Consider the following 27982-nt stretch of genomic DNA (forward strand, 5'->3'; position numbering starts at 1 on the left):
TACCAAAAATGCTTGTGTCGATGTGTTTCAACACAGCAGACCTTAAAAGCTTTATAAATGGCCTTAAATGGGGAAAGAGACCCTCAGATGTCGGAGACAAGCAGAAAGGATCATATACCAAAGTCCGATCCATCTGAGGTCCAACTCTTTGACACATGGGGATGGGAGAAGTGTGAAGAACGATTGTTGAAAACCAAAAGCGTTAAATCAGTGCGATAGAAGTGAATGGAATGAACACCAAAAAACATTTTATCTCTAAAGATATCTATATTTTTGTTGACGTTTATGTACTACGGAGTACAGATTTTAGTTACTTTTGTTCTTTAAGTAGTTGATACTTTACCATAGAGTAGAAAAATAAGTTTAGCACTTGTCAGAAAAGTTTGATTTGTTGATCACAGCCAATGTGCAGCGGTGACTGATGCTATCATACAAAGTAATTGTTTGCTCCCTCTGTTTGTTTTTGATCTCTCAGCGGGTCCCTGGGAAAATTACAATGAGGTTTTTCTCATGTTATTAGACCAAAAATCTAACGCAGATCAGTTGAGATGCTGCTTCTAAGACAAAGCTTTGCACATGTGTGCCCCTGTTCTGTGACCAACTGAGTTGAGATGCGGGTTCTCTCAGAAAGTGCCCCCAGGATTTTGGGCCCTTGATAATGGTTAAAATGACAATTATAATCAATGTCATGCACACTAACCAAATCACCCTATTATTGGTTTTCTTTAGAGCTTTACTGTTGCAACTAGATGTGTACATTGTAGGGGGAAATTATATTCCGGAGCTATATACAGAATATTATATTGATTCTTATCCTACATTGCAACAGTATTTTCAATCAACGGATTTCTAACTAATAGGATGACAGTTTGCATGAAGTGTGACACAATCAGTTTTACTTTCTTTTGAATGGCAAACAATGTATACCAAAGAATTCAGTTCACTGTTGCGCATTGGTAAGAGATCCATTTAGACATATATCTCTGCATGATATTTTCTCATTTTATTTGGTTCCAAAAGCTTTATCCCCATTTAGGTTTTGATTACTACTTAATAAATGGGTGTCTATTAGACCACAAACCAAGATGAAAGTGGTAAACAGTTAGTGCTTTTAAACATGCATTGTTATTTGTCATTGAAGCAAAAAATAAACCGATTTTTATACATTATTTTTTACTTTTTCTCACTGGAGGAGAAATACATATTATTGTTTTTTTCAATGGGGTTTCATATACCCCAGTTTTGAGAAAGTACCAACTGAATTTAGTTTTTTCCTAGATGCCTAAAATATATTCATCTTTGATACGAATGTGAATACTTCTTTAAACTGTTGTAGATGATCATTAGTCTGAAAAGCTGTGTTAAAATGTCAAGTTCATATTGTATATGGAATATTTTAGTTGTTTTTGCTTTTTATTTACATGTGTAATCCTCTGCATTGTTATAATGCCCGGTGACTGCAATCCAACTCTGATAACAACTAAAACCTGGAATAGACAAGTTATTATTGAGCAGTTGCAGTAACAGTATTGTTTTTTTCTTTTCAATTGTGATAAAGAGTAACCATAGGGTTCTCATTCTTATATATGTTTTCAGAATCAGAATGTTTGAGAGGGTTCTGCATTCTCGTATTGGTTGTGAATGTCCAATAAGTAATATACCGTCTTCTACCTCAGGTTCCTCTTTCAGCTTTTGATAGAGATGTGATGGATGCTATAGTCAGAGGGAGCCAAGAGATGAAAGAACGAGTGATGCAGATCCAGTCCTGTGTCTCTTAAATTTCAAGAGTTGTGTTCTCTTTTTTTTTCCTGAACATGTGAATATAAAGGGATGAAGTGGAGGACTTGGTGTGAATCATAATTATCTGGTGCTCTGAGTCCCCTTTTCTTCTGCAGTAACATTTTTCTGTAAAGGCTGTGCTGCTGGCTTTAGCTGCAGTGGTGGAGTGCTGTGGGTCATTTACAGTTAAACTCAGGGGAACCCACAGCTGCTCCACAGTTGTAGCGAGAGTAGCTTTGGGACACAACATTGGGAGTCTATGTAACCAATACACACTCTCGTTGTTTTGTTTTGTCATTATTTTGTGTCAATGTTTTTTTTCCTTTTTTCTGTTTGCTCTTTGATCACAACACCAACAGCTTTTCTTCAAGGTATTCAAGCAAGCCTAAGTCCTTACAACTTTCTTCATGACAAAAATGTTATAGCCTACTTGTCCAATTAAAGTTAAAAATAATTTAAACAATAAATAATTCTGAGAATGACTGATTGAGTTTAAATAAACAATGTGAACTTTCTTGCACGTATTGGTATGTCTGTCCTCACCAATATTAGAGTATTATTATAAAACTATTAGAGACTGTATTAGTGTAGCTAGTATATTTAGTACACACACACAGGTGTACACACACACATCAGCACTGACTATAGGTTAATTTGATATTGTTGGAGGTGTATGCAATAGCTAAGTTAGCTATGCAAAGTGCCAGATAGGTAACCATTTACAGTAACATTTACAGTAACTGCTGTTAATTTTTCCTCTGTCAATAAACACCATCAGTCGACAAAAGATATAGGATATAGCTAATCTGACCTTTCTGCAGCGGGTAGCTCTGCCAAGGCAGCTTTATCTTGTAGCAGGTTTAGGGACTAACTTACTTACACTAACTACTACTAGCTAGTATGACTATAGCATAGCCAGTAACCTACTAGCCAACTTTGTTCAGTTGTTGTTGAGTTTGTTCTATTGGCATGCAAACTTTATAATAAGTGCTGCATCTTAGCTAACATTAGTAATTTTATCTTCCGGTCACACTCATACAATCAAATCCTCTCTTTGTGCTACCGACCTCGACTGTAAACACTCCCCCTAAACAATGAACATTCTATGAGGGGGTGTGTACATCTGGGTATGAACAAAACAAGAAACTAAAATCCCAAAATGTAATGATATTTTGTTGTTATTTGTTTTCCATTATTCCATGTCCAACTTTGACACAATAAATTTGAAAATACATTGACTTTGTTTTTCCACTCGGAAATCAAAATAACAAAATGTACACAGACCCTAGAGTGCACTTGTAAGGTCATGTCCTTTGGTCCATGTTGTGACAATGGTTGTCTTCCTCACCGAACTTTGGGTCCAAAGACTGAAAGCTTCCTCTTGTAGTCAGTTAAAGGCCCCTCTTGCATTATCTTCAGTTATTACAGTCCATCCAATCATTGGTCTTCCCTTATCTGAAAAATCAGCAGTTAATTACTGTTAATGGATGAGAAACGTCAATACATAGATTGTTTAACCCCATGTGTATGACAGTAGTGCCTCTGGAGAGATCTGTAACCTACAAAAGAAATGGTGTGGTGTCAACAGATGGCTGTGAGTAAGAAACAAAAACATCTATAGTGTAGCCTATACAACAACTTTATTATTTTAGTTTAGTAAAACATTTAAGCTTTTTGTAAATCCTGTAGCATATTCCTACAGTAAAAAACAACTTTTGAAGTGTGTAGAGTAGTAGTTAGGCCTATTAGGCTGCAACTCCTTATCATGACTAAGCAGATATCACTTCAGAAAATGAATAGTGGAAAAACTCAACCAAAGAGAGTGGTAAGTATGTAGTAAACGTCAAATAAACCGTTCTTAGACAGACAGATATTGCCTCTAAATATCCAGACTGGATGTATTAGCTTCCGCCCCAGTCGCATCATTACATTACACCCACACTTCTGACGGAGCGACAGTGTAGACACATTCAACATGCCAATGTGGAGGGGGTTCTGTGCTGTCACACAAAGGTTCCGTTTGTCAAAATCTAATATTAACCGTGCTTTACAAGTGCCAAACATGTGCCTCGTGGAGAAATATGTGACAATGATACAATGTTAACAATAATTTCCCGGCGTGACACAGGATATCATGGAGTTGAATCTGTCTGCTCCTCCCAAACTTTGCAAACGATTGCAGCTTTCCTCGTCACACAGATAGTTGTGATTGCTGCTGGGGGAAGAGAGCGGTTGGGTACTGTTACCTTCTCAGCACAATTATGCACGTTTAAGTCATGTAAGAAGCTCTGTAATGTCAAAAGAACAGGATAAAGATACCTTCTCGCTCAAAAGAAACCGAGGTAATGCGCGTTTTTGATATTTTTCCCTTCCTGCGCGTGGTATGTTGCTGTCTGTGGGGGCACGATACGCTGCACACAAGTCTCGACCATAATTACGACGTTGAAGGAGCTTATCGGCCTACCTCAAGGCCTTTGAAATATTGAATGAAACTCAAAATAAATAGACAGCGCTGGTATTTTCAATTGAAAAAAAATCGTAAACTATTCAAATCTAATTGACCTTGCTGACGTGAAAAGTTCGTCAAAACTTTCACTGTCGGAATGTGTTCGCAAATTTGGAACTGCCACGAACTTTAAAAAAAAAGTGATTTTTTAAAAATGTAGCCAGCTGACTTTCTCTTATTGCCGTGAACGATATAGGAAGTGCAGTTAAGTGACATGTAAGTTGTCGAAATCTGACGAGTCTTTTAATTTAGTTAACCGACTGTCTGAGACTTGAGTTTTACCTCTGTGGGACAAATTATGTTGCATAAACTGTAGGCCCTATTTATTTATAACAAGATATAGGCTACAGAAATGGAAAACATTGATGATCATTAATCACATGCGTCAGTAGACGACTGTAGGCTATCATACAAGAGCTAGCCTACTGTTTTGCGAAAAACATTTTGTTAATAACGATTACACAAACTAGCCCACAAATGGAGATGTGGGTGGTTTTAATAGCGTTGAACAACTGTTACATGCTAATAGATACCAGGCCAGTATGACCCCCCCCAGACCCAGTAGATAATATATACCAGGCCAGTATGACCCAGTAGATAATAGATACCAGGCCAGTAGGACCCCACTCCCCCAGACCCAGTAGATAATAGATACCAGGCCAGTATGACCCCCCACCCCAGAAGATCATAGATACCAGGCCAGTATGACCCCCCGTGTAGATACCAGGCCAGTGTGACCCCCCTGACCCAGTAGATAATAGATACCAGGTGAGTATGACCCCACTCCCCCAGACCCAGTAGATAATAGATACCAGGGCAGTATGACCCCCCTGACCCAGTAGATAATAGATACCAGGTGAGTATGACCCCACTCCCCCAGACCCAGTAGATAATAGATACCAGGCCAGTATGACCCCACTCCCCCAGACCCAGTAGATAATAGATACCAGGCCTGTATGACCCCCCCAGTAGATACCAGGCCAGTGTGACCCCCCCATACTCAGTAGATAATAGATTCCAGGCCAGTATGACCCCCTTGACCCAGTAGATAATAGATACCAGGTGAGTATGACCCCCATCCAGTAAATAATAGATACCAGGCCAGTATGACCCCCTAAGACCCAGTAGATAATAGATACCAAGCCAGTATGACCCCCCCCCCCAGATCCAGTAGATAATTGTAGTGGCATAACAATCCAACACGTCTTTGTGATTGAGCCTTTAATGTACCTTTGTATCTTTGAGGAGCCCTTAGGAGGATGTTGGTTATCGACCGTGTATGAAGACTGGGAGGCTGTCAGGAACTCCAGGCAGATGTCGACTCTATAGACCAGGGTTAGGCCCCAAATGGCATCCTATTGCCTATTTAGTGCACTACTTTAAAAGGGTTAGGTCCAGAGTTCCACTATATTGATCTATTGTGGTAATATACCCTGGAGAGGAGAGGAGGGGAGGCTACAGCTGAGTACTGGTAATTTGATTCTGTTTACCAAGTATACTGACTATACCATACTTAGGTTACATGAATTTACAGCTGAGTACTGGTAATTTGATTCTGTTTACCAAGTATACTGACTATACCATACTTAGGTTACATGAATTTACAGTTTGCCACATATCATATGGGCAACTTGAATAATGTGATAGGGGCAGCAAGCTGCCAAACATTTTAGATTGGACCATTGAAATTGGGTTAAACTACAAGAACTGTGCAGACAGCCTTTCTTATAATTTAGTCCTGACACTGCTTGCACATGGACTTCACGAATGTGTAGGCAATAAGCCATTCATGAGAAAATTAAATAAATTCTGTGGTGTTCAACATATTGGCATGCCACAAGTAAGTTTTCTATACAATGTCTGTCAGAGTGAAAAGTGTGCCTTGTAGTTTAAGGGGAAACCTGCATTTTATGTGGCTGTATAACATTTTGTGTGGTTTTCTTTCTCAGGTAGAGATGGTGGGCTTGATGATCTAGGAGGGCCGGGTGTTCTGCTGGATAGCCCAGACAAGAAAAAGTGCAAGTCGAACGCACAGGTAAAATACCAGCACAATAGTCTAACTCTGAGATTCCCTTTCTTTGTTATAGGTCGAAAATCTTGTGGTTTCCGATATTGACCAACCTCGTTCAGTCAAACAATGCTATATCAAGACAAAACAAATATGCTGGTCACTTATTCATCAAACTTTTGAGAAGTTCTCTGAATGGCTGTTGATAGTCAAGTGTTTGACGCTGCTTGCATAGTTCTGTATCAACTACCTTTATCATTGCCTTTTCATGTGTGTCCCCAGGCCCATTTCTTCGCTCCCCTATCTGAGTATGCTCCACCACCAAACCGAAGTGCTGACCACCTAGTGGCTACCAATCCTTTTGATGACAACTACAACACACCATCTTTCAAGCCTCTGTCCTCTGGGAACCCATATTTTGGCCACCCACACTACCCTGGCTGCAGTGGCTATGGCCTGCCCAGGATGGACCACCTCATGCCCAATAGGATGCCCTCTTCTTACAGGGGTCCCTACCAGATACGAAACCAGCTCCACCCTTTTGCCCAGACTCAAATGGGCATGGGGTTCAATCGACCCCCTGACTTTAACTATGGTTACCATGAAAATCCCAATTATGGTAACCATCCACCATTAAGCAACAACCGTAACATGCCACTTCATGACAACTTGAATCAGGTGCATCTGCATAATGTGACCCAAAGCACTTCTCCTGACATGGGCCTGAGCTTTAGATCAGCAGTCAATCCAATTGGGAATCCACCTCCCCAACCCGGCATGGACCCTAGTCCTGGTTTTACTCGGCAACAGCAAAACAACAGCTTTACCCAGTCCAATACACCGACACCTAAACAGGACATGAGTGAGGTGGTGTCAAGCAAAAGTACATCCCAGAACACATCTCCACGGAAACGAAGCCATGGCTCAGAGGAGATCATGGGTCAGAAAAACTCTGTCGACCTGAAATCAAAGAATAGAGGCGCCCTGGTCTGTCAGGGTGCAGGTCAGCCTAACACCACAGAGAAAATCAACGGCATCATCCACCCCAATAATGATTCCCTGAAGAAGTCCCCACAGTCAGGCAGGCACATGGAGGCAGCCCCCCTGGAGCGGAGTAGAAGCAATGGAGGTGGTGGTGTGGTCATCAATAAGACACTGATGCATCCCAACAGGCCTAGCCACTCCTCCACAGAGCCTGTGTTTCCATGTGGAATATGCCTGAATGAAGTGAATGATGACCAGGAAGCTATCCTGTGTGAGGCCTCGTGTCAAAAATGGTTCCACAGGGTTTGTACTGGAATGACTGAGACAGCTTATAACCTGTTGACAGCAGAGGTGTCGGCAGTGTGGGGCTGTGACATCTGCATGGAGGAGAAAGGGGCACAGCTCCATAGATCAAAGGAGGTAACAGGGCAGCCAGCAGGGCAGCAGCCAACAGTTAACAGCGAGTGATATGGTCATGAATATGGGCCGTCAGTAACATTATTCTATCTTACACTGGTAATTTTCTTTGGTATGCTTCCTTTGTAGGTGATTTTTCCTTACGTTTTTACAAAGGGTTACATTTTTACCATTTTGTTGTTTTATTTGATATTTGGTATAATTTGGATAGCAGTTTCTGTCCCGTGCTTAGACCGATGCAAAAGCTAGACTGAAGTTCTGTTTAATGTCATATGTATTCCCTATTATTGGGCAGGTACCATTGGCCATGTTGACCACAATAATGCCATTCTCTTAACGAGGTCCTTACTGTTCCTCTCAACTTTCCTGGCCTATAGTTTATTTAAGCTATTACAACATCAGTATGAGTAAGCTATCCGGAAAGGTTAACTGATTGACGGATGCAAATGCATTCAACGTTTTAATCCGATATGTTTTGCAACTGCTGTTATAGTTTGACAGATTTTGAGCAGTATGATTGTTTCCCAAAAACTTGATAGTCACAGCTGGGGTGGTGTTCCAAAGCCATACACCTGTACTGTATGCTATACAACCAGATTTGGATCTGATACATTTTTTAGAAATGATTCGATACATGTGGGTCGTTCCACAAATTTGATGCCTTTTGAGATGTATAAAAAAAATGTTTGACAGTAACAGGGTTGAAGATGTCATCTTAAAATCAGCCATAAATTCCCTCGTGACAGGGGAAATGGATGTTGTGTGTGCAACAGTGAGGGGCAATTGAATGCAAGCTTTAAAAAAAACGTATAAATGTTCAAACATTTTTAGCCTGTCTAATCTAGGGTTGATGTGTTATGCTCGACCCACTCGGTTTCCCACCACAAAACACTATTAGATGTTCAAAATGTATTTTGTAAAATATTTTTTTTTAAAGGAATCATTTCACAATATTAAAACAAAAGTTCAGTTCATGTAACAGGGTTGGCCTTAAAATGAAGGCCAGGGTTTTTTTTACCTTAAAAATAATCACCAATCACATTAAATAAATAATCTTCAGAAATTACTTCGTCAAAGCAACAAAATAACTAGGGGTTTACAACTTGGATAAATCTTAAGGTTTCGTGGGTTAATATCTCCCTGGAAGTCAGAGAGTGCACAGAGGAACATGTCAAAATTGTGGCACTTTAGCAAGTCTTTATTCATATTAAAAATCAGATATGTTGAATTCTCCATGTGGTTTATATTAAAGGGCACTTTGAATATAACAGGCTTTTAAAATTCAATATTGGTGCACAATTTCTAATTAAAATATCAAAGGGATGCAAAAGGCACTAATTTCGTGGAACAATCCATGTGTGTTTTTCAAACTGTTGATATTGAATGTATTTAGAGCCTTAATGAATTTAGTTTGTAAAACATTATGCAGAATCAAATCAAATGTATGTATATAGCCCTTCGTACATCAGCTGATATCTCAAAGTGCTGTACAGAAACCCTGCCTAAAACCCCAAACAGCAAGCAATTCAGGTGTAGAAGCATGGTGGCTAGGAAAAATTCCCTAGAAAGGCCAAAACCTAGGAAGAAACCTAGAGAGGAACCAGGCTATGAGGGGTGGCCAATCCTCTTCTGGCTATGCCGGGTGGAGATTATAACAGAACATGGCCAAGATGTTCAAATGTTCATAAATGACCAGCATGGTCAAATAATAATAATCACAGTAGTTGTCGAGGGTGCAGCAAGTCAGCACCTCAGGTGCTGATCAGTTGAAACTGGAGCAGCAGCACGGATTAAGCTCATTTAAATTAACCTATTATATAAAAGACATGTTATACTCTAAAAATATGTTTTTAGCATGTGTGCACTTTGCTTTGCTCTAATTGTATTATTTTTGCGCCAACATGATGCATTTAAATCAACATTTCTTTATATTTTGTTTTCATTTTAGGAAAGGTAAAATAATATGATAATTAGTAACAAGAGACATTCTTACTGCATAAAGGGAAAATAACCTTGGTTCAAAATAAAACTTCTTTGTCAAATTATAGTTTCAAGCATGGCTTCCATTTTTGCTACTAGGGAAGGCAGTTTTAGAAGTAGTTTAAAGTAAACTAAATATATTTTCAAATGGTTTGATTTTCTCATGTAGATTTGTCTTACTGTTTGGAGAACTTTTCATTAAGTTCGATATTGCAATATTTTGGTGATTCAACTATTTTCTAAATTTCCCGCCTACTTTCTATGGGAGGACATTGCTCAAGTTAGGCTTCGGCCCATCAGACATAAATATTGGTAGTTGATATTGATCAGAAATTTGTTTTCATATTGTCAGTCATTAAAAAAAAAAATCTTCTATAAAACAAATCAAAACTACTGATCAAAACGACTCAACTTTTTTAACTACTCAATGTGGCATTGTGAATGTATACAGTACTGTGCTCAATTTTGTATAATGTAATTGTATCATTGTTTGCTTCCTTTTTGAACTGGTATGAACGAGCAGTTAATATTTACTGTTAATTCAGTTCTAACATCAGGATCAACAGCCGTACAAGTGTTTTGATACATCATCACTTCCAGATATTTTGCTTAATATATCAAGTGAAACAACTGCATTTGTATGTTGTTGACTGTTAATTGTTTTGCCATTTGTGATGTAGCTGAATATTGTGTGATCAAAATATTGATAATGTTTATAGGAATAATATATTATTTTCCCATTCCAAATGAATTGATAATGGTTTTGAATCCAGTTTTATTCGATTTAACACAAAAATGGTCATGTACCAACATTTTATTTCATTTCAGAAGTACATTCCTTACAGAATAACAACTCCACTTACATATCTCGTTGTTTGCAAAGTGCAGTTAGCTTGATTTTCAAGTTCATTTTTAAATACTAGATGATTGACAGCAGATGCCTTATTTTCTTGACAGTTTAAAATGTTGTTTATTAGTAAATGTAATGTATGAATAACCTGTATGCTCACTGCACATGAACTGTTTGTACTTTTCCTACATCGATTGGCCACCAAAAAGGATATTATTTTCAGACGAGCACCTTATTATATTACCTTTAGAATATTGAATGTACCGGTACATGATATCAAATGTTAATTTCAGTCATAATTACAACAATGTTATTGTGGTTTTATGAAAATTATGCAGAGGTATATAAAAAAAAAAGGCAAACAACTCAATTGTGAGGTCTGGTAGTAGATTAGATATGAGCCTCTGTAGCATGAACAATATGGTTTAATTTCTTCAATGACCCAAAGCTTAATTTGTTTTGTATTCTGTTCTTTATAATGAATGTATGCAGTAATAGTACAGATTCCAAACTTTTTTTCTAAATTGACAAACATTTTATTGTAAAACTTATTTTAATAAAAACAACTTTGAAATCGTGTCTTTGCTTTTGTGTTGAAAATGTTGGGCTATCAGATTTACACCTTCAAAACAGACCTTAAAAAATAGCCCCTTAGAGCACTAGGAACACGACATTAGAACATTTAGAACTATAAGATATTCTTTGCTTCAACCCTTCAAGTCCAGCTGGGCTCTAGGATCTGAATGTAGGCTGGCCTGGCAGTGGCCCTTTAACTGGCGCTAAACTTTGAGACAGGAAGTACTCCAATCGTTCGTGGAAACAACTTTATTTCTTCCTTGGCAACCACCAATAATGTTGTAGCTACTACCACCACACAACAATTTAGCAAATCAAAGTTAACTATACAATTGGTTTGAAATGCCTTTGACTGTCAAAGATTACACATGGACACAGAAAGAAACGATTGGTAACATAAATGTACCATTAAAAGGAGTAAGTTAAAGGTTGGAAAAGTAGACATATTTTCCACAGATGAATATCTGAAGGAAACACCCTAAAGCTAGCGAGCTGACTTTAGCTAGCTACCTATCTAAATGTTGTCAACAGTAGTAAATGGTAAATTGCTTTGGTTTGTCTCCTTAATTTGAGGTACATTTCCCCCCATTTTTATTTGGTTTGCCTCCTTATTTAGGTACATTTCCCCCGTTTTTATTTGAAGCCTTCCTGTTTGAGCCGATAGATGACAAAAGCACAGCAAAAATTGGAAATGGAGTTGCAGTTTTCACATTGCAGAAAAAAGGAGACTGTGGGAGCACTTTGTGATTACTAACAGTAAGTCATTAGCTAACAGAAATATAGATATTAGTCTAATTAGCTATGTAAGCGGGGGCTGGGACCAGCTCGGGCGCCAACAATCAACAATAGGCTGGGTGAGTACGCCCAATCTCTCCTCTGACAGGCCGGCTCGGAAGCAGGAACTACCTCTGGCAGAGTATATTATAATAATTTTGTCAGGAACAAGTCAGTTCTCTGCTTGCCCTGTGTGGTGATACAGTGAACCTGTATATACGAAAATTGCATTAGCCATTTATTTCTTGAATTTAATTAAAGATAATTAAAGACAGATTCTGACTTTTATTCTTCCTGATACCGGATTCGAAAGACGCAACCGCTTACAGTAACCAAACAAACAGACTTACTAGTTTAGCTAACCAAACCATCAGTCCTAGCATGCTATTATTGAAATCGAATTCAGCAATGCCAATAATGTTTTCAATTCGACTTTTACTTTCAAAAGCAGCTCCGACATAGAACATGTAAGAATGAACTAATTCTACCCTGCTGATATACCGTGCCTTATAGGGAAATAATGCACGCTCTAGAATGCCCTTAAAACCATACAGAAACAACTATTCAACAACGCCATGGACATGGGTATAAAGTAGCTGCAATACATTATGCAAAGTATTCACACAGTATTTTACAACTTAATTGTATGTATTACATTTGACCGGAAAAGATTACATGTACCCAGAACATCAAACCGATGCAAAGTCAAGCATGGTAAATAAAACTCTGGTACAATCAAATTGTACATTCTGCAATCATAAGTTTGTTGATTGGTTGAGTATTCCATAATGAATATCATCTGCTTGTTTCTTACATAGATCAGAAAAACAGTGTTCAATCAATCAGTAAGAAAAAAAAACAGGTGGATTTGCCAGCTCCAAGATCCACAGGCAACATTCAAATCAAGTTCACACCACTAGCGTTTCCCAAGGCCCTACGAGAATCAAGAGGACCAGAGGAGGAAGAGGTGTAGTAAACTCATCTTTTCCCTTTCCACTTTCAAGTATTAACCAGGTTCTCTCATCAGTGAATCTTTGGAACTGTGGTTTATTAAAGGGCAATTCTGCCACTTTTCAACCTCATATCCATTATCAGCACCATACCAGTGTCTACATACTGTAACGACCCTGGGTTATACGTGTGGAAATCGACCCTGCTGCACAGTCGCTAGCGCCCCGGATCTCTGGCTCGAAGGTCGAGGGTTCGAGACCTGCTCCCTGCTGTTTCATTACATTGGTGTCTGAAGTGATCGGACCTTGCATCCACGACAGTGCGTGTGCTTGGCGGGTGAGCTCGTTCCTGTAAGACGTAGAGTCGCAAGCTAGCGCGAGGACGCGCTCTTTGAAAGGAGGGAATAGGGTTTATAAGCGCGGACATCAGCCCTGCCACACGAGCATGTTTTTGCGGCACAGTCGATAGCGCGCCGGACCTCGGGCTAGAAGGTCGAGGGTTCGAGACCTGCTCCCTGCCTGTTTCATTACAATACTATGTGCTAAAACAGCACGTTTCTATGATCTGTGGATAATAAGAACGGTCCTAAAAATGCTTCTCTGTGACATCACAAGGTAGGATTAAAAGTCAGAAACTGGTTTTCAAAACCTGGAACGAGTTTCTCGCCAGAGGGAATGTATATTCTTGCTCCCCACATCACTGAAACGCAGTGTTTGAAAATCACTGTCTTTAAAATGTTTTAACTTTTGATTATGTCGTCGGGTAGAACATTTTCACTTAAACGTAGAAATGCGCCAACTTCACATATGTAAACACTGTCACAACAGACACCCTGGTTCGAATCCAGGCTGTATCACAACCACCTGTGATTGGGAGTCCCTTAGGGTGGCGCACAATTGGCCCAGCATCATCTGGGTTTGGCTGGTGTAGGTCATCATTGTAAATAAGAATATGTTCTTAACTGACTTGCCTGCTTAAACAATTTATTTTTAGATTATATTTCGTTTTTCTGCCCAGAATGAAAAGCCTACTGTCGCCTTGTGACTGAAATAATGCAGCTGTGGATATCCTTGGCTAGGAAGTAGGGACAGCTGGTTTAGCAGACTATCCCTACCATGGCCTGTGCAGTCAACTAAACTTTTTTTATTCCTTGGAAATATTGTCATAGGTCTTCAAGATTACCAGGCTGCTTTGAAGATTCATCCTCAAAATGAAACTCTACAAGCTGACACAAAATCAGACTAGTCATCCAAGGGAGTGCACCCTGTCCTGGATGAATAAATATATGTTAAATACATTTGGAAAACCCTGTTTTACAAAACACTACAAGGTTCAGACAAACTTTATAAACTCATAAAGTAAGACTTTCCTTGATAGTTGGTTGGTGAGGACATACCTGTCATGGATTCAGGATGTCGCAATTGTAAATGAGAACTTGTTCTCAACTTGCCTACCTGGTTAAATAAAGGTTAAAAAAAAATGTTGGTAGCTACCCTCCTTTGCAACGGTTTTGACGCGACAGTTGAAATAGATGTACTAGATCGGAAGGATCAACCTCCTTGGTTAATTTCTCTTAATTCTAAGGCTTGTGTGTATTATTATACAAACCTTACATACAGTTGGGCGTATTGAATAAAGCCAACCCATTGACATATATTCATTGCAGTAGACTAAAATCACGAGTTTAGTATGTTTGTTTAAATCTTCGCATATATTTCTCAGCTGGTCAATCACGTGATCCAGAAACCACTTCATATTGGGAGCTGTAGTTTCCAACTTTGGCAAACGACATGTGCTCACTTCATGCAAGCTCAAAATTAAATCTACAATTCCCCCTCGTCATGTTACACGTTGTTCAGCCTCGCAAAGATCTGCCTAGCAAAGATCTGTGTTGTTATTAGCGTCATGACAGCAGCATTAGCGTCTCGGCGGCAACATTAAGACTTCCGGTTAGACATTTTTTCTCCAAAACAAAAGTCTGGGGTAAAACACTATCTGTATGATATTTTTTTGCAGCTTTGCATAGCCATAGTGCATAATGTCAATTGTTGTATTATAACTACATCAGAAAATCTGAACTAAAGAGAATTACTATATAAGATAAATAATGTTACGTTTTTAATATGTAATTATATATTATGTATAGGACTGGTGCTATGCTTACAAGTTTTTCTTGCTTCTTACAGATCCTATCACGGTTTCAATTTATTTCCAGTTTGTTTGAGTTGTATTCCTGGATGATTATATGGCCTTGTGGCTTATAGCTTCATGTGTCTTGTCCTAGTAGCACCCTCTAGTGGCGTAAAGCCTCGTCTTATCCTAGTTCTGTGAAACCATAACGCTATGTGATGTACCCAGCAGTTGTCTTATTATCGTTTGCTAATAAATACGAATTATTAGGTAATTAAGACTTTGTGATTTACCAATGCAACAGAACATAGCCAGCAATGCAGTTCACTGTATATGGAATACATATTTAACTCTATCACTGTAGAGGAAAACGTTTACTGTCTCAGCTAAAATGAGGTGCAAAAGACTCAGTAGGTTCTTTACTAACCAAATACTGTACCTACCATTTCTCTCCAAATGGACCCTCTTCCACTCTTCACGAGTCAATGTAAACACACCATTATTTGGAGTGATATGCCTGAACCATCCAAAGTTGGGCTAATTTGACAAAACACATTTCAGTGTATCCCTGCGTATTTAGACATAAACCTACCTCGCCAGTTACATGCTGCTCATCTGTATCAGTTGTCATAGAGCTTATGATTTCCTCATCTGTATGACAACTTGTACCACAACTTTCTATCTTTAAGTGGTAGTATTAATTCCCAATATCTTGGGTGTCTGAGATTTGATTGAGCAGCACTCAGCAGCATTCATCATATGAATTATTTGCTACATCAGGATGAAACTCAGAAGCAGATCCTTTATCCTCAAAAGTGTGTACATTTTGCATATTAAGTTGGCAGTCTGAGGGACTTCTCTGAGCAGTTGACATTTTATCATTTAAACTCTCCACAGGCAATAGGTTTTGAACCTGAGCCTAATTTTACATTCTCTGTTAGTACCATTTTGTTTAATTTCACCTTGTTGTCACTAGCAATAGAATGTCACAGTCTGCTTTAAGACTAAATCCATTTTGCAATGGCTGTACATAAACTCAACATGATTCTGAGTTGCATAGAAAAGTAGCAAATTCTACATCGTTTTGACTATCTGGAGAATAGGCCAACACAATCAAATTGATACCAATTTGCACAGATATCACATGCTAGCATTGCTCATTTACTGTTATTTGGTCATTTACAGAAACAAAATAGTGTTTTGGGTTTCTTTTAATGTGTGACACATTCCTCACCATGTTTACGTTTCACTGCATTTCTCCTTCTCATTCTTGTGTTTGATTGCTGTTTCTTTAATCAATTAGTCTTTGACTGTTGCACTGACTTAAGTTTGTGCTGTCACGCTTATCTCCTATGTCATTACATGTGTCACAGCCTCAAAGGGTTTGTCAACTCAACCTCTTACTCAATCTCATTAACAAGACTTTGAATTTGTGTCAAATGTGGGTGTTCAACAGTATTTATAATGTGTTGTGTCAAATTATTCTGATCTATGCTTTTATCAGTACGTTCAACTCCATAGTTAACTTTCTCACTACAAACAACAGCGTCACTATCAGTACAGTCAACTCCTACTAAAGCACTAGGTCCACCGTTTACTACTCCTTCCTGTGACTCAATTAATTCAAGCACCTGATTAACACCAGTGTCCGGTACAGACTCCACCACTTTACTATCCCTACCTATGTCTTCCTTTAGCTGCATAACACAAGCACATAGGCCTATAGCAAACTTCTCATCTTTCCATTTAAGCCGCCTGACACATCCTTTATGTATTTTTTTGTAGCAGTTGGCCATTGCAGAACATCCATAAAAAATGCATTATCAATCTTTTCACTGTGCTGCATAGCATAATTAATTGCAATTGAAATAACATAATAATCCAGAGGTCTTTGTGTCCTCTCTTTCAGTGTCTGAGCATGCCCTGAATTTACCCTTCTCACCCTTGATTTTACCCTGCTGCCTGCCCCCTTCTCCCCCTGACCTTACCCTGCTTCCTGCCCCCTTCTCCCCCGACCACTCACAGACCTTACCCTGCTGCCTGCCCCCTTCTCCCCCGTGACCTTACCCTGTTGCCTGCCCCCTTCTCCCCCTGAACCTTACCTTGCTGCCTGCCCCCTTCTCCCCCTGAACCTTACCTTGCTGCCTGCCCCCTTCTCCCCCCTGACCTTACCCTGTTGCCTGCCCTCTTCTCCTCCTGAACCTTACCCTGCTACCTGCCCCCTTCTCCCCGATGACCATACCCTGCTGCCTGCCCCTTCATTGTTAATGTTTAAACAGTTATTTTTCATATATCATGATTAAATACAGGTTATTGACACTTTTCTACAATTACGGGTGAGACTTTTATTTAGAACGTTTTCAACATTCCGTGATCCGGAAGTACTATTTTTAGTGTTGCTGACGAGACGCTGATTGTGTTGTTGTTGAATTGAAATCGATGAAGCTGTGAGAGCGCAATTGTGACTCAAGAATCGTTTGCAGAAATTCTTACTTTCTACGTTGGAAACTTACTGGGTAATGATATTACTGTCTGATGTTTTGTCGGTTAGAGTGGTTTGTAAGTCATACTTCTTGACGTTACAGAGTAGGATAAGTTAACCACTAACGTTAGTACACCTTAGTTTATCTAACTGTGCGAGTGGCTAGCTATTACTGTTAGGTAGCTAGCAATAAACTGTTTAAATTTCAGTCTATCCAGCAGCTGTTTGCAGAAAACACCCCTCCGTTCGCATTTTCCCCAGATTGTGTAATTTCTTATAATTGTTAGTTATGTGCATATAATAACGCTACATATGTAACGTTAGTTAGCTATATATCCAGGCATCAATTTGTTGAATAATCGATTGCGGATTGGACTCATGTGCTAATTGTAACGTAGTTGGCTATCTAGCTGGCGACATCGCAGGGGCCGACGGCAGCGTTGCAATCTTGCACAGTATTACGAAGGCCCCCCCATGCATTGAACCATGCACACCAAACTCGGTTTGTTTAAATAATATCAACAATACTCACTATGCTTCGTTTTCGTTCACCAGTAAACTAGTTAGCTGGTAAAGTAACAGTATTCCAAAATGTTTTTGTTGTTGTGGTGGGATCGACATTTCCCCTCCACGACCCACATTCTAGACAACCACCCACTACTGTATCAACATTTTATCATGTTCTGCTGCAGAAATATTATGACTATACAGAGAAACATACGAACAGTTTTCGATCTCCCCAAAAGTGGAGCATTGGTGCAATCATTCACGGTCAAATAGGGTCCGCATGACATCCCCTACCATTCATAGACGCAAACTACTTTAGCGCCTATTGACGATAGTATCTTCTGACCGGGGGAGTTGTGTTAAGTGCCCGGACGCTTACTCTAAACATTAACACGCTTCGCTTGCGGTACTGTTAAGGAAATATAAGTAACGTGTCTTTCATATCAGTTAAACATATTTTTTTGCTATAAAACAGACGGTAAATTACTACACACCTTTTATAGGGTTAGTGTTTCCACACAGCCATATCTCCACGTTAGTGCTTGTTAGGTATCTAGTGTGTTCAGAACACCCGTGTGTATGCACTCGGCCCAACTCGGCAGAAAATCTGTCTCCCTCCTTTAGGTGGTGTATTTTCACATATTGAGCAAGGAGTTTTTATATGGATGTCAATGAATTGTAGTTTACGTGGGTGAATGTAATGGCTGAAAAAGCTCCATATGGAGAATAATGTTTTTTGAGAGCTAGACATTCCCCTGTCAGCAAGGCATGCATTCTGCTGCAATGTCTGTGTACTGTTGTTGTGAACTCTCCTATCGCAATGTAATATCAGTGAACTGTGGTTTTATGCAGAATGATACATTTTGCATTTGAGTATTCAAATGTTCCTCTTGTGCAAAAAAAGTCATTTCCAATGCGTTTTTTACAGTGTGCTCCATTGTTTTTACCAGCTGGCGGAGCCATGTCAGAGAGCTCAAGTGACACAGAGTCCTCCTGTGGGTGGACTATCATAAGTAATGAAGTAAGTCAAGTCTTCCTGACCCTACCTGGATCCTTATTTGATTCCCCATCAGCCTGAGCACCTGACTCCCTCTCAGCTAACCCTTGTAGGACCAATAGTCCAGTACTAGAAACCAGAGCCCTTGAAATTCCTCAGTGCACTCTAATGGGACTGGCCTATGGATATGACCATTACAGTGACGGACTAATTCAAAGTTTCATGTCATCTAGTTACTTTATGCTGACTGTCTAGATTAATTTGAAAGTCTGATGGTTAATGTAGTGAACTGGAGATCATAGTATGCCTTCATGTAGGGTTGTCTGAAATGTGGTCAGCTAATATAATAGGCTTGTTTCTAAGGGTTCAGATATTGAGGCCCTGGGGCCAGACAACGGCCTGGAATGTGGGTCTGATCTCCCAGAGAGCACAGTGCTGGAGCCAGAGCTGCTGCAGGACCAACCCACCACTCTCTCTGGTAGGAGTAGTTACCATATGCCTTGTTGTGACAAATTAAAGCACTTTGAAATATCTAGGCCTATTACAAAAAAACTATTGATGACTGGGTTAAAACTGTTACAACATTGTAATATACATGTATCAGAAAAACACTACATAATTTGGTTTAAACATATGTAATGAAACACATTTATAGCGGTATTGAGATGTTATTTGCTCACAGTAGATGGTGTGTACTCAACCTGTCTTCAAATTTTAAATGTACTCGAAATGTGTTTTAGCTGAGTGCACCGAGGAGAGGGGTGAGTCATCTCTTGATGCCACTCTGAAAGAAGAAACCTTAGATGAGACATTGTCTGCTTCTGAGGTGAGGGATAAAAACAAAACATTTTTCGGCTGTATATTTGTATGATTCCCATGTCGCTATGTTTCCAGTCCCTATGCCAACCATGTGGAATATCCTCTGCAGGCTGGAGGTGAGGTGGCCGGGGACGAGCATGTGACTCTGTGCTCCTCCAGCGACCACTCTGACATTGTGACTCTGGGCGACACGAGGGAGACTGAGCTCGGGCCTTGGGATGAGCAGACAGTGGAGGAGGAGGAGGAGGAGGAGGGAGCAGTCAGCGAGGAGCTCTACCTGGGCACCTCCTCCAGCAGCCAGTACACCTTCAGCGCAGCAGAGACTGGTAGGGCAAACCAACACACCCTTTTGTAAGTCGCTCTGGATAAGAGCGTCTGCTAAATGACTTAAATGTAAATGTTTCAATGAATTCCAGTATGAGGTAAATTGGAGAATTTAGATACATTTGTATCTGTCTTCGCTGTTCAAAGTTAGAGATGTTTCCATGCAAGGTTTGATGGTCTGGTGATGATCAAACAGAGGAAGTGGATTAGAAAACAGATAGGGCATGACGACAAACAGAAGAAACCAACAAAGCACTCCTTCCTATCCCCTTCCCCTTGTCCTAAAGCCAGGCTGATGATGGGCCACTGGAAGCTTCCACAGAGTCTGTGGGACTTGGGCTGTCATCTGAAAGGGCAGATGTCTGGCAGCCGTTCTCTCTCAGGTGGTATAAACTGGACTGGTGTGAATATGATAGTGTGCTGCTTGTCTTGCTCAACACAGTGTAGCAGGCCTAAACCTGATAAGCTGTTGTCAGGGCAAATGCTGCCCGATTATGTAAACAAGTTCTGCTTGTTTTGAAAGGTGTTGCAACCGCCACTAAATGTGTGAAACAAAACACTTGCGTGGTATTTCGGCATGATGTGTGTTTGTTTAGACTTAACCACTGGAAGTTGCCCCAGTGATGATTTGGCAAAATCTAATTGGTTTGACAGATATACCTGATGTATAATTAGCCTAGCCTATATACAATGTTTTTGACATAAAATGTATTATCAGAATATTTGATTAGTTGTTAGTCTGGATCTCCTGTATTTCTCATTTCATTTTAGGCTAGTGGTCACCTCTGTGATCATGTAACCTAGATTAAACTTGATACTGAGGCATGTTGTTTACATGTTGCTCCTATTACCAGAGCGATGTCTTAATCAGATTTTGCAATCAATGGTTATTGTCAAGCAAAACATAAGCACATTTTTCACAGCAGTGTGTGCCAGTTTTACAGGTTTGGCATTTCCTGTGGAAGCCTAAAGCATTCTTTTTGTTTTCCCAGTATAATGTGCACCAATGTCATGAAGCCTAGCTTTACAACAGGGGTCTCCAACCCTGTTTCTGGAGAACTACCATCCTGTATGTTTTTGCGGAAATCTAAGTTGTAACTCACCTGGTTTGGCTTTTCAACCAGCCTATTATTAGAATCAGGTGTGATAAACTAGGGTTGGAGTGAACCTACAGGACGGTAGCTCTCCAGGAACAGGGTTAGAGAGCCCTGCTTTACAAAAAATGATGTATAGGCTTTAAAGGGGGCCTGAGCTTCCTGATTTGGCTTAGTTTTTTGGCTTGATCATTGAGAAATGCAGCAGCCAGAAGCAAAATAAGAGTTTTCTTGGGGGGGTGGTTTAATGTGGGTGTCTTGTGTGTGTTCGCACGTGGCAAGCGTTTGTACATTCACTCTGCCAAACAGTACACAAGCACTCACCCTTCTAGATAACTTGAAAGGCTAACCAGGTCTTGTCTTGATGTTGCCTAGGCTAGTTACTGCTAGTCAACTTATTTAGCCAATTAGCTTCAGCCGCTGGTGTGCCACTGTGGCAAAGTTGGTTTGACATTGAATAGCCTGTCTTTAGGGCTAGTTATGGGCTGTCAATAAATGACTGTGTAAATGTGCAACATGAAAATATTGGCCCATCTTTTAGTTGTCTCATTCAATGCTTTCAATATTTGAATTTCCACAATTTGTAGCTGGTTTGAGGTTAAGTAAGTAAATTCTGAGCTATTGACATGTTTTTAATATTGTCCCATGTACATTGTGTAATATATTGATGGTCCCTAAATAGCTCCATAGGGATATCAAATGTCAAACCAAACTGATCATGGGCATTACGATGGGGTCGCCTGCAGATGAGCGCTGAAATGATGATTACTTGGGTGAAATAAACCCAACCCATTGAAATAAACCCAACCCAAGGAAAACTGTTACGGTACCCATACATTTTTTTCCCCTATCTCACAAATCTTCATTTTGGACGAGACTGACTTTATGACCAAAATGATCCCATTTACACTTTGTAGTCAATTTTGACAGTAGATTAACTGTTTCTGACTCATATCGATGCCACATAGGCCGTTTTCAAAATGAGAAGTATCTTTTTAGGGGCTAGCTCTTTAATTAGAATTGAATGGAGACGTGAAATATTGCCATGGACCGCACTTTGCTACTAGTTCGATGAGGGCAATTAAAACAATATTTCAAGCAGCAATGTGCTGTTAATTATTTTAGCAACATAAGCATGGTTTACAAGCATGTCAACCTACATGTCTACCTTGTAATTATGATTCTTTGTGCTGGTGTGTGTATGTTGCAGTTTTCCCTGCGGAGCAGCCTGTGGTTGCAGACTCCAGCAGCAGTGAGGATGAGGGAGGAGAGCAGGTCACCCCAGTAGTGCGGAGGCGCAGGGTGAGGAAGAGCACCATTAGCTCTGTGGCTGAGCATGGAGAGGAGGTGCAGGAGTCTGGCCACAGTGACCGAGAGGAGACTCTAGAGGAGGAGCAGAAGGAGGTACAGGAGGAGGAGGTGCAGCAGGAACCTCGCGTTGCTCCCCCACCTCAAGGCCATGTCAGCAGCACCCTTAACAAATGTATCCTACTAGCCCTCATCATCGCCATCAGCATGGGCTTTGGTCACTTCTACGGTAAGCATCATGGGAAAGAATTGGGAAATATGTGATGAAGAATTTCAATGTTTCTAATTATGAGAATGGAATCATTGGTAAAAAGGAATTCACAAGGAGGGCTGTTTTAGCCATTTTAACATGTTGGTTTTGTGTTCTAGGAAAATTTGAAGGTACAGTATGGAGTGGATGGTTTGAGGGTAATTGTCAAACTCAACTTGCTTAGGTGCATAAGTCATAATGTCATGTGAATGTCATGTGTCATCACCGCATCATAGTTTTGAATAGCACAAACTAAACCTGTGTGTTTAGTGGGATTATGCAAAGCATGTCAAGTGCCTACATGATCACATTGATAGGATATACATCCTATTAATATATTGAAAAGAGAATTAGTGCTTCTGTTGACCTCTTGAATCCATCCTCATCAGAATGTTTATGTGTAGAAACAAACAATTTAGTCATAGGGCGGCAGGTAGCCTGGCAGTTAAGAGGGTCGATGTGCCCTTGAGCAAGGCACTAAACCCTGATTGCTCTGGTAAGTCACTCTGGATGAGAGTGTGCTAAATGATAAAAATGTAATACGGTATCTGGGTTGTGGTCAATAAGCAATCAATTGTCCAATGTTATTGGCTCAGAGCTGGCTGAAAGGTGACATGCTGAATATGACTGATCAACTTAATCATAGAGGGGTGCCACATTTTGTGAGTTGACTACAAACCAGATGCTCATGATGGGTCACTTGTTGAATTTAAGTCTATTTCTTTTCTGTTTTTGTGTGGTAGTATATCACTTTCTTGTGCTGTCGTCTTTGGTAAGGTGAGGTAACAGTGGGTTCCCAAGGGTTTCCAATTTCCCAAGGGTCAGGGAATTCAACACTTACATCCCATACATGGAATGTCAGGGGTTTTCTAATTTGCCAGCGAGTGTGGTCATAAGTCAATAACAATACACACAATAACAAGCTGCTGTTATTGAGTTCATTTTGCCACTGCTGACCAATGTCACCAAATAGTTTTGGTTAAGTCTTGACATTTGTTTGTCCAAAAATGGGAACCATTTTTATTGCACCTAGTGGGATTATGCATGGACATTTCCCAACTCTTTCTGCTTCTGTGTTACTATTCTTGAATGTGTGTTATCTGGTGAATCATGTCTATGCTTATGGAAAGCCTAATATTTCATTCTAACACAGGCACAGTACAGGTTCAGGAGAGACAGAAGATTGTGGAGAAGATCTGTGGAGTGAACGACCTTGGTAATTCGAGAAATCTGCAGCCTCAGTGTCATAAAGGACCAAATGTCATCAACAAGGTCTGTAAAGAGTTCTTGATACATATAGTTAGATATCATAAGCCACCTCCCTCTATTATCCTTCTCAAATAAACTAGCATAATAAAACAAAATACATGTTATTTGTCTTAAACTGTTTCCTAACTTTTGTTTCTTTTTGTTTTTATTTAAATCTTTGGTGAACTTTGTTTCAGCAATAGAATTCTATTTTTTGACTAAACACATGCAGATTTTAGGCATTAAAGTGCCAGTAGTCCTAATGTCACATTTGGAACTATCAGTATCATATTTTAGGAAGAACTTTAAGCGTTTCAATATTAAATTGATCTATCCACTTTTACAGCAATGCTCAGTGAGCACTCATTTCACTATTATTTTTCAAGAAAATCTAACTTCTATGGTAAGTATGATTATGTCTCAATTAAAGCTCCTTCCAGAGAGCAAAATAATGTATCTTCACCACCAACCACATGGAAGGATTTAAAAAAATATATTATTATTATTATTACAAATTATGTCTCAAAGGAAGAGGTCAAACAAACACTATCTAGCTTTGTTACATTTTCCACTGATCTCAAATAGTTTTTCATATGACACACAGTAGCAAAATATTTTTGGGCAATGAGGTCCTTGTATTGAAATACATTGCATGCCCCCTATATTATACTGTGTAACCTATCCTTGTTTTTGTGGTTTATATTTCGGGGTTCACAGCAACGTTGTTAAATCTATTGTTACGCGTAAAAAAACATTGGCACACAGAATCTAGAGGCTTTTAATCGTTTTTTTCTCTGCATTAAAATATGACCACACTGTACCTATAGATGCACATATGCTAAAAATACTTTTATAATCATCTTCAATGCTTTAACTGATTGCACATAAAGGAAGATTGATCCTACACGATAAAGTGCTTGCTTTGTTATCCAACTGATATTTTGTCCTGTTCATATTGCTGCTCGCAGCTATATTTTTGTGATTTCACATTGTAAACTATTCATCTTCAATATTTTTAATATGCAAGGATTCTCTACAATTTGTTTTTGATGGCTTTTTGCCCCCTTGAGAACCATTTGACACTCCACTTAACTGTAGCGTGAGATGAGGCTTAAGTGTATTCTCAGTTTATAGCAATGCATTTGCTCACTTTGGTGATGCTGTTTCCACACGTTTAGGACGTGGTTAAGAGTCTGAGAGAAGATCTAAAGGACAAGAGTGACATGATGCTGTCTCTCACAGGGATTATCGACAAGCTTACTAAAGAGAACCAGGATCTCAGATCCAAACAGGCCCAGCTACAGGTAACATGCAAGAACAGGTTAAGGTTCAAATTGAACACTAGTGGTGGGTCTTTCCATATAAATTGAAGGTGGACTAATATCTAAATAAAGATTCAAATACTGCAACAAAATTCACCGTCAATTGATTTGTCGTTTATTCGTGAGACTGAAGAAATGTTATGTCATTGTTTCACTTTTAACCATCTTCATTATTAATTTAAGCCTAACTGTTCCCCTTGTTGTTCATATGTTAAGCGTTTTGCTAATATTCCTTTGTGGATGCATAACAAATTATGTATTTTTGTTTTGAAACAAGGCCCAGAAAGAAGACTTGGTCGTGAAACTGAAGCAGACTGGTGAAGAGAGGGTTAAGATTGAGTCTCTGCAGAATCACCTGATGGTGGAGAACCAGCTGCTGAAGAGTTCCCTGGAGCGTGAGGAGGAGTCCCTGTCCACCCTTCAGGAGGAGCTGAGGAACCTGCGCTCCCAGATCCGAGACCTGGAGGAGACTGGGGCCGGGGCCGACTCCATACTGTCTGAGAACCAGAGGCTGAAGGACCACCTGGAGGAGGAGACGCAGCGCCTCCGCAGCTTCCTGAGCCAGAGGGAGGCCCTGATGGCTGAGGCCCAGATGCTGAGGAGGGAGCTGGATAATGAGCGGAGCGTGACTGACCAGCTAAGGGAGCAGCTGGGCAGCCGCAACACCAGGGCCGGAGGGGAGGCCGACCTGGAGACAAAGGAGCTGCAGTCACGGCTCATGGAGTTGCAGAAGAAGCTGAGCTTTGAGCAGCAGCGCTCCGACCTTTGGGAGAGGCTCTATGTGGAAACCAAAGAGGGGGCCAAGGGAGACAAGAAGGCCAAAGTCAACAAGTCCAAGGATGGCATGATAGGGAAGGTGAAAGATACTTTTGATGCGGTGAAGAACTCCACCAAGGAGTTTGTGCACCATCACAAAGAGCAGATAACGAAAGCCAAAGAGGCTGTGAAGGAGAATCTGAGGAAGTTCTCAGATTCTGTGAAATCCACCTTCCGCCACTTCAAGGACTCTGCTTCGCGCATGATGGACAAGACTTACCGGCCTCACAATCGGAGGTTTCACGAGAGGAAGGATGCCAAGACTGAGCAGCAGGAGCATCATAGAGACCATGGAAACAAGCACTCAGAGGAGGAACCATGGCAGCCCAGAACCCACAAGCCCCTGCATCGTCACTCTCGTAAATCCACTGATGACTCTTTCCAGCCACACCGTAACACCCGGAAGTCAGGGAGTAAAGTTGAGGAGGACCCAGACGCTGAGCAACCGCAAAGAGTGCTCAAAGGTTGCTCTGGGGTTTTCGACTGTGCCTACCAAGAATCCATGAGCCTCTTCAACAAAGCCATGGACCCCATAAGAGCAGATGAGTTCAACCAGCTACTTCACAGCTACCTCCAGCAGGAGGTTGACCACTTCCACCACTGGACTGAGCTGGAGAGCTTTATTAAAAATTTCTTTCACAACGGCGTCTTCATCCACGATCAGATGCTGTTCACAGACTTTGTTAGTGGTGTGGAAGACTACCTGGAGGACATCGATGAGTACCATGGCCACAACGATGACGTCTTTGAAGATCTTGACGAGTATGTCTACAGGCACTTCTTTGGAGATACTTACTCAAAACGTTACGGTTCAAGGTAAGTTTATAGTTTTCATAACTGTTTTTCTAATAGGATGTTGTGTATTACCATATTCTGACATTTCTGTTCGCCAACTCACAGTAGACCCTTTGAGGGGCCAGATACGGATACTAAAGAAGAAAGGCTAGCAAAGCAGCAGCATCAGAGGGCCCGGCCCCGGCCACAAAGAGAGAGGAAGTGGAGCAGAGCAGGACGGAACACAGACAGACACATGGCTGATGTAAAAATAGAGTTGGGTCCTATGCCCTTTGATCCCAAATATTGAGAATAATCTTACCTAAGGAATCTGTTTTTATGATGGCTGATATTGTAGTTGCAAAGTCTATTTAGGATGTGTTTGATGGAAATCCTTCTTATTCTTCTGTTTTTGTGATTTTGCACAATGTTCTTTTAACGCTGCCTGAATGTCCCCTTGCTTCCTGTGTTGTGTAAGCAATCCTTAGGTTAGTAGCAATGGTGGTGTATCTGACTGCATCTAATCTCATGCGCACAAAGAAAACTATTGCTGCAATGATTTAGCCATGAATTGTCTTTAAATATGACTAACTAGAGCAATTAAACATGGGAATACAGTAAGTAAATCTGACAGTAGCTTACTCTGTAGTACACATTCTGTCATCAGGTAATTTGTTACATGTTCTTTTTAAGAGCCATCACTGACTGTAATTTGCACAACATTTCCTCTCTTTGGGCCTTTTTTAAAGTTTTACTATTTTAATTGTCTACATTTAAGCCTATTGTGAATGAATGATTCATTGGATGGATCCAACTATGGAAATAAATAGTATTTTTGTCAGTGGCATTGAAGAGCAGTAAAACTAAGTAGCAAAACCACTGAGATACTTTTTTTCACATAATAATGCAAGAAGCCGGTTCCACAGCTGATTTCTATACTTTGCTGCTACATTACATATTTGTTTAAAATGGTGAAATAAAGTGCAACTGTGTTAAGTAACATTCCAACGATGGCTTGTTTTACTAAGGCTGGTTATTTCCTTTCATTTACAGATGTGCTGTTAAATGAATTGCAGCTTCCCAATA

At 40.1% G+C, this 27982-nt stretch overlaps 2 protein-coding genes and 1 long non-coding RNA gene across 9 annotated transcripts; 2 read left to right on the forward strand and 1 right to left on the reverse strand.

Annotated features, from left to right (window-relative positions):
- Window positions 1–988: 988 nt before the first annotated feature.
- On the reverse strand, window positions 989–4871 carry LOC118393888 (uncharacterized). Its single transcript, XR_004827644.2, has 2 exons — window positions 4099–4871; window positions 989–3234 (listed from the first exon to the last, which is right to left on the reverse strand). It is a non-coding gene; the product is annotated as an uncharacterized LOC118393888 (long non-coding RNA).
- LOC118393887 (pygopus homolog 1-like) lies at window positions 3776–11103 on the forward strand. The gene is made up of 3 exons (XM_035787057.2): window positions 3776–4121; window positions 6235–6320; window positions 6576–11103. Exons 1-3 carry the CDS (start codon window positions 4073–4075, stop codon window positions 7743–7745), a joined length of 1305 nt encoding a protein of 434 aa, XP_035642950.1. The 5' UTR covers window positions 3776–4072; the 3' UTR covers window positions 7746–11103.
- Window positions 11104–13265: 2162 nt separating this feature from the next.
- On the forward strand, window positions 13266–27907 carry LOC118393884 (cell cycle progression protein 1-like). Of its 7 annotated transcripts, none has more exons than XM_052462294.1 (11): window positions 13266–13439; window positions 18873–18965; window positions 19305–19419; window positions 19682–19767; window positions 19870–20086; window positions 22389–22715; window positions 22856–22894; window positions 23890–24008; window positions 25163–25288; window positions 25584–26938; window positions 27023–27907. In XM_052462294.1, the coding sequence occupies exons 2-11, from the start codon at window positions 18906–18908 to the stop codon at window positions 27204–27206; spliced, it is 2628 nt and encodes an 875-aa protein (XP_052318254.1). In that variant the 5' UTR covers window positions 13266–13439; window positions 18873–18905; the 3' UTR covers window positions 27207–27907. The 7 variants fall into 7 exon arrangements, with proteins under 7 accessions (XP_052318254.1, XP_035642939.1, XP_035642942.1 ...); XM_035787046.2 differs by having other exon boundaries at window positions 18895–18965; XM_035787044.2 differs by lacking the exon at window positions 13266–13439 and adding an exon at window positions 17310–17471 and having other exon boundaries at window positions 18895–18965.
- Window positions 27908–27982: the final 75 nt, after the last annotated feature.

This window comes from Oncorhynchus keta, chromosome 14 (assembly GCF_023373465.1).
Source record: "Oncorhynchus keta strain PuntledgeMale-10-30-2019 chromosome 14, Oket_V2, whole genome shotgun sequence".
NCBI classification, from domain to species: domain Eukaryota; kingdom Metazoa; phylum Chordata; class Actinopteri; order Salmoniformes; family Salmonidae; genus Oncorhynchus; species Oncorhynchus keta.

Bases quoted from the DNA above. Each gene is read 5' to 3' on its own strand.
- LOC118393887 (XM_035787057.2), top strand. From the start codon at position 4,073: ATGTCAAAAGAACAGGATAAAGATACCTTCTCGCTCAAAAGAAACCGA. The intron at 4,122-6,234 runs GTAATGCGCGTT...TTTCTTTCTCAG, and splicing joins CTCGCTCAAAAGAAACCGAG to GTAGAGATGGTGGGCTTGAT. The intron at 6,321-6,575 runs GTAAAATACCAG...GTGTGTCCCCAG, and splicing joins AGTGCAAGTCGAACGCACAG to GCCCATTTCTTCGCTCCCCT.
- LOC118393884 (XM_052462294.1), top strand. From the start codon at position 18,906: ATGTCAGAGAGCTCAAGTGACACAGAGTCCTCCTGTGGGTGGACTATC. The intron at 19,768-19,869 runs GTGAGGGATAAA...TATCCTCTGCAG, and splicing joins AGACATTGTCTGCTTCTGAG to GCTGGAGGTGAGGTGGCCGG. The intron at 22,895-23,889 runs GTAATTGTCAAA...ATTCTAACACAG, and splicing joins ATGGAGTGGATGGTTTGAGG to GCACAGTACAGGTTCAGGAG.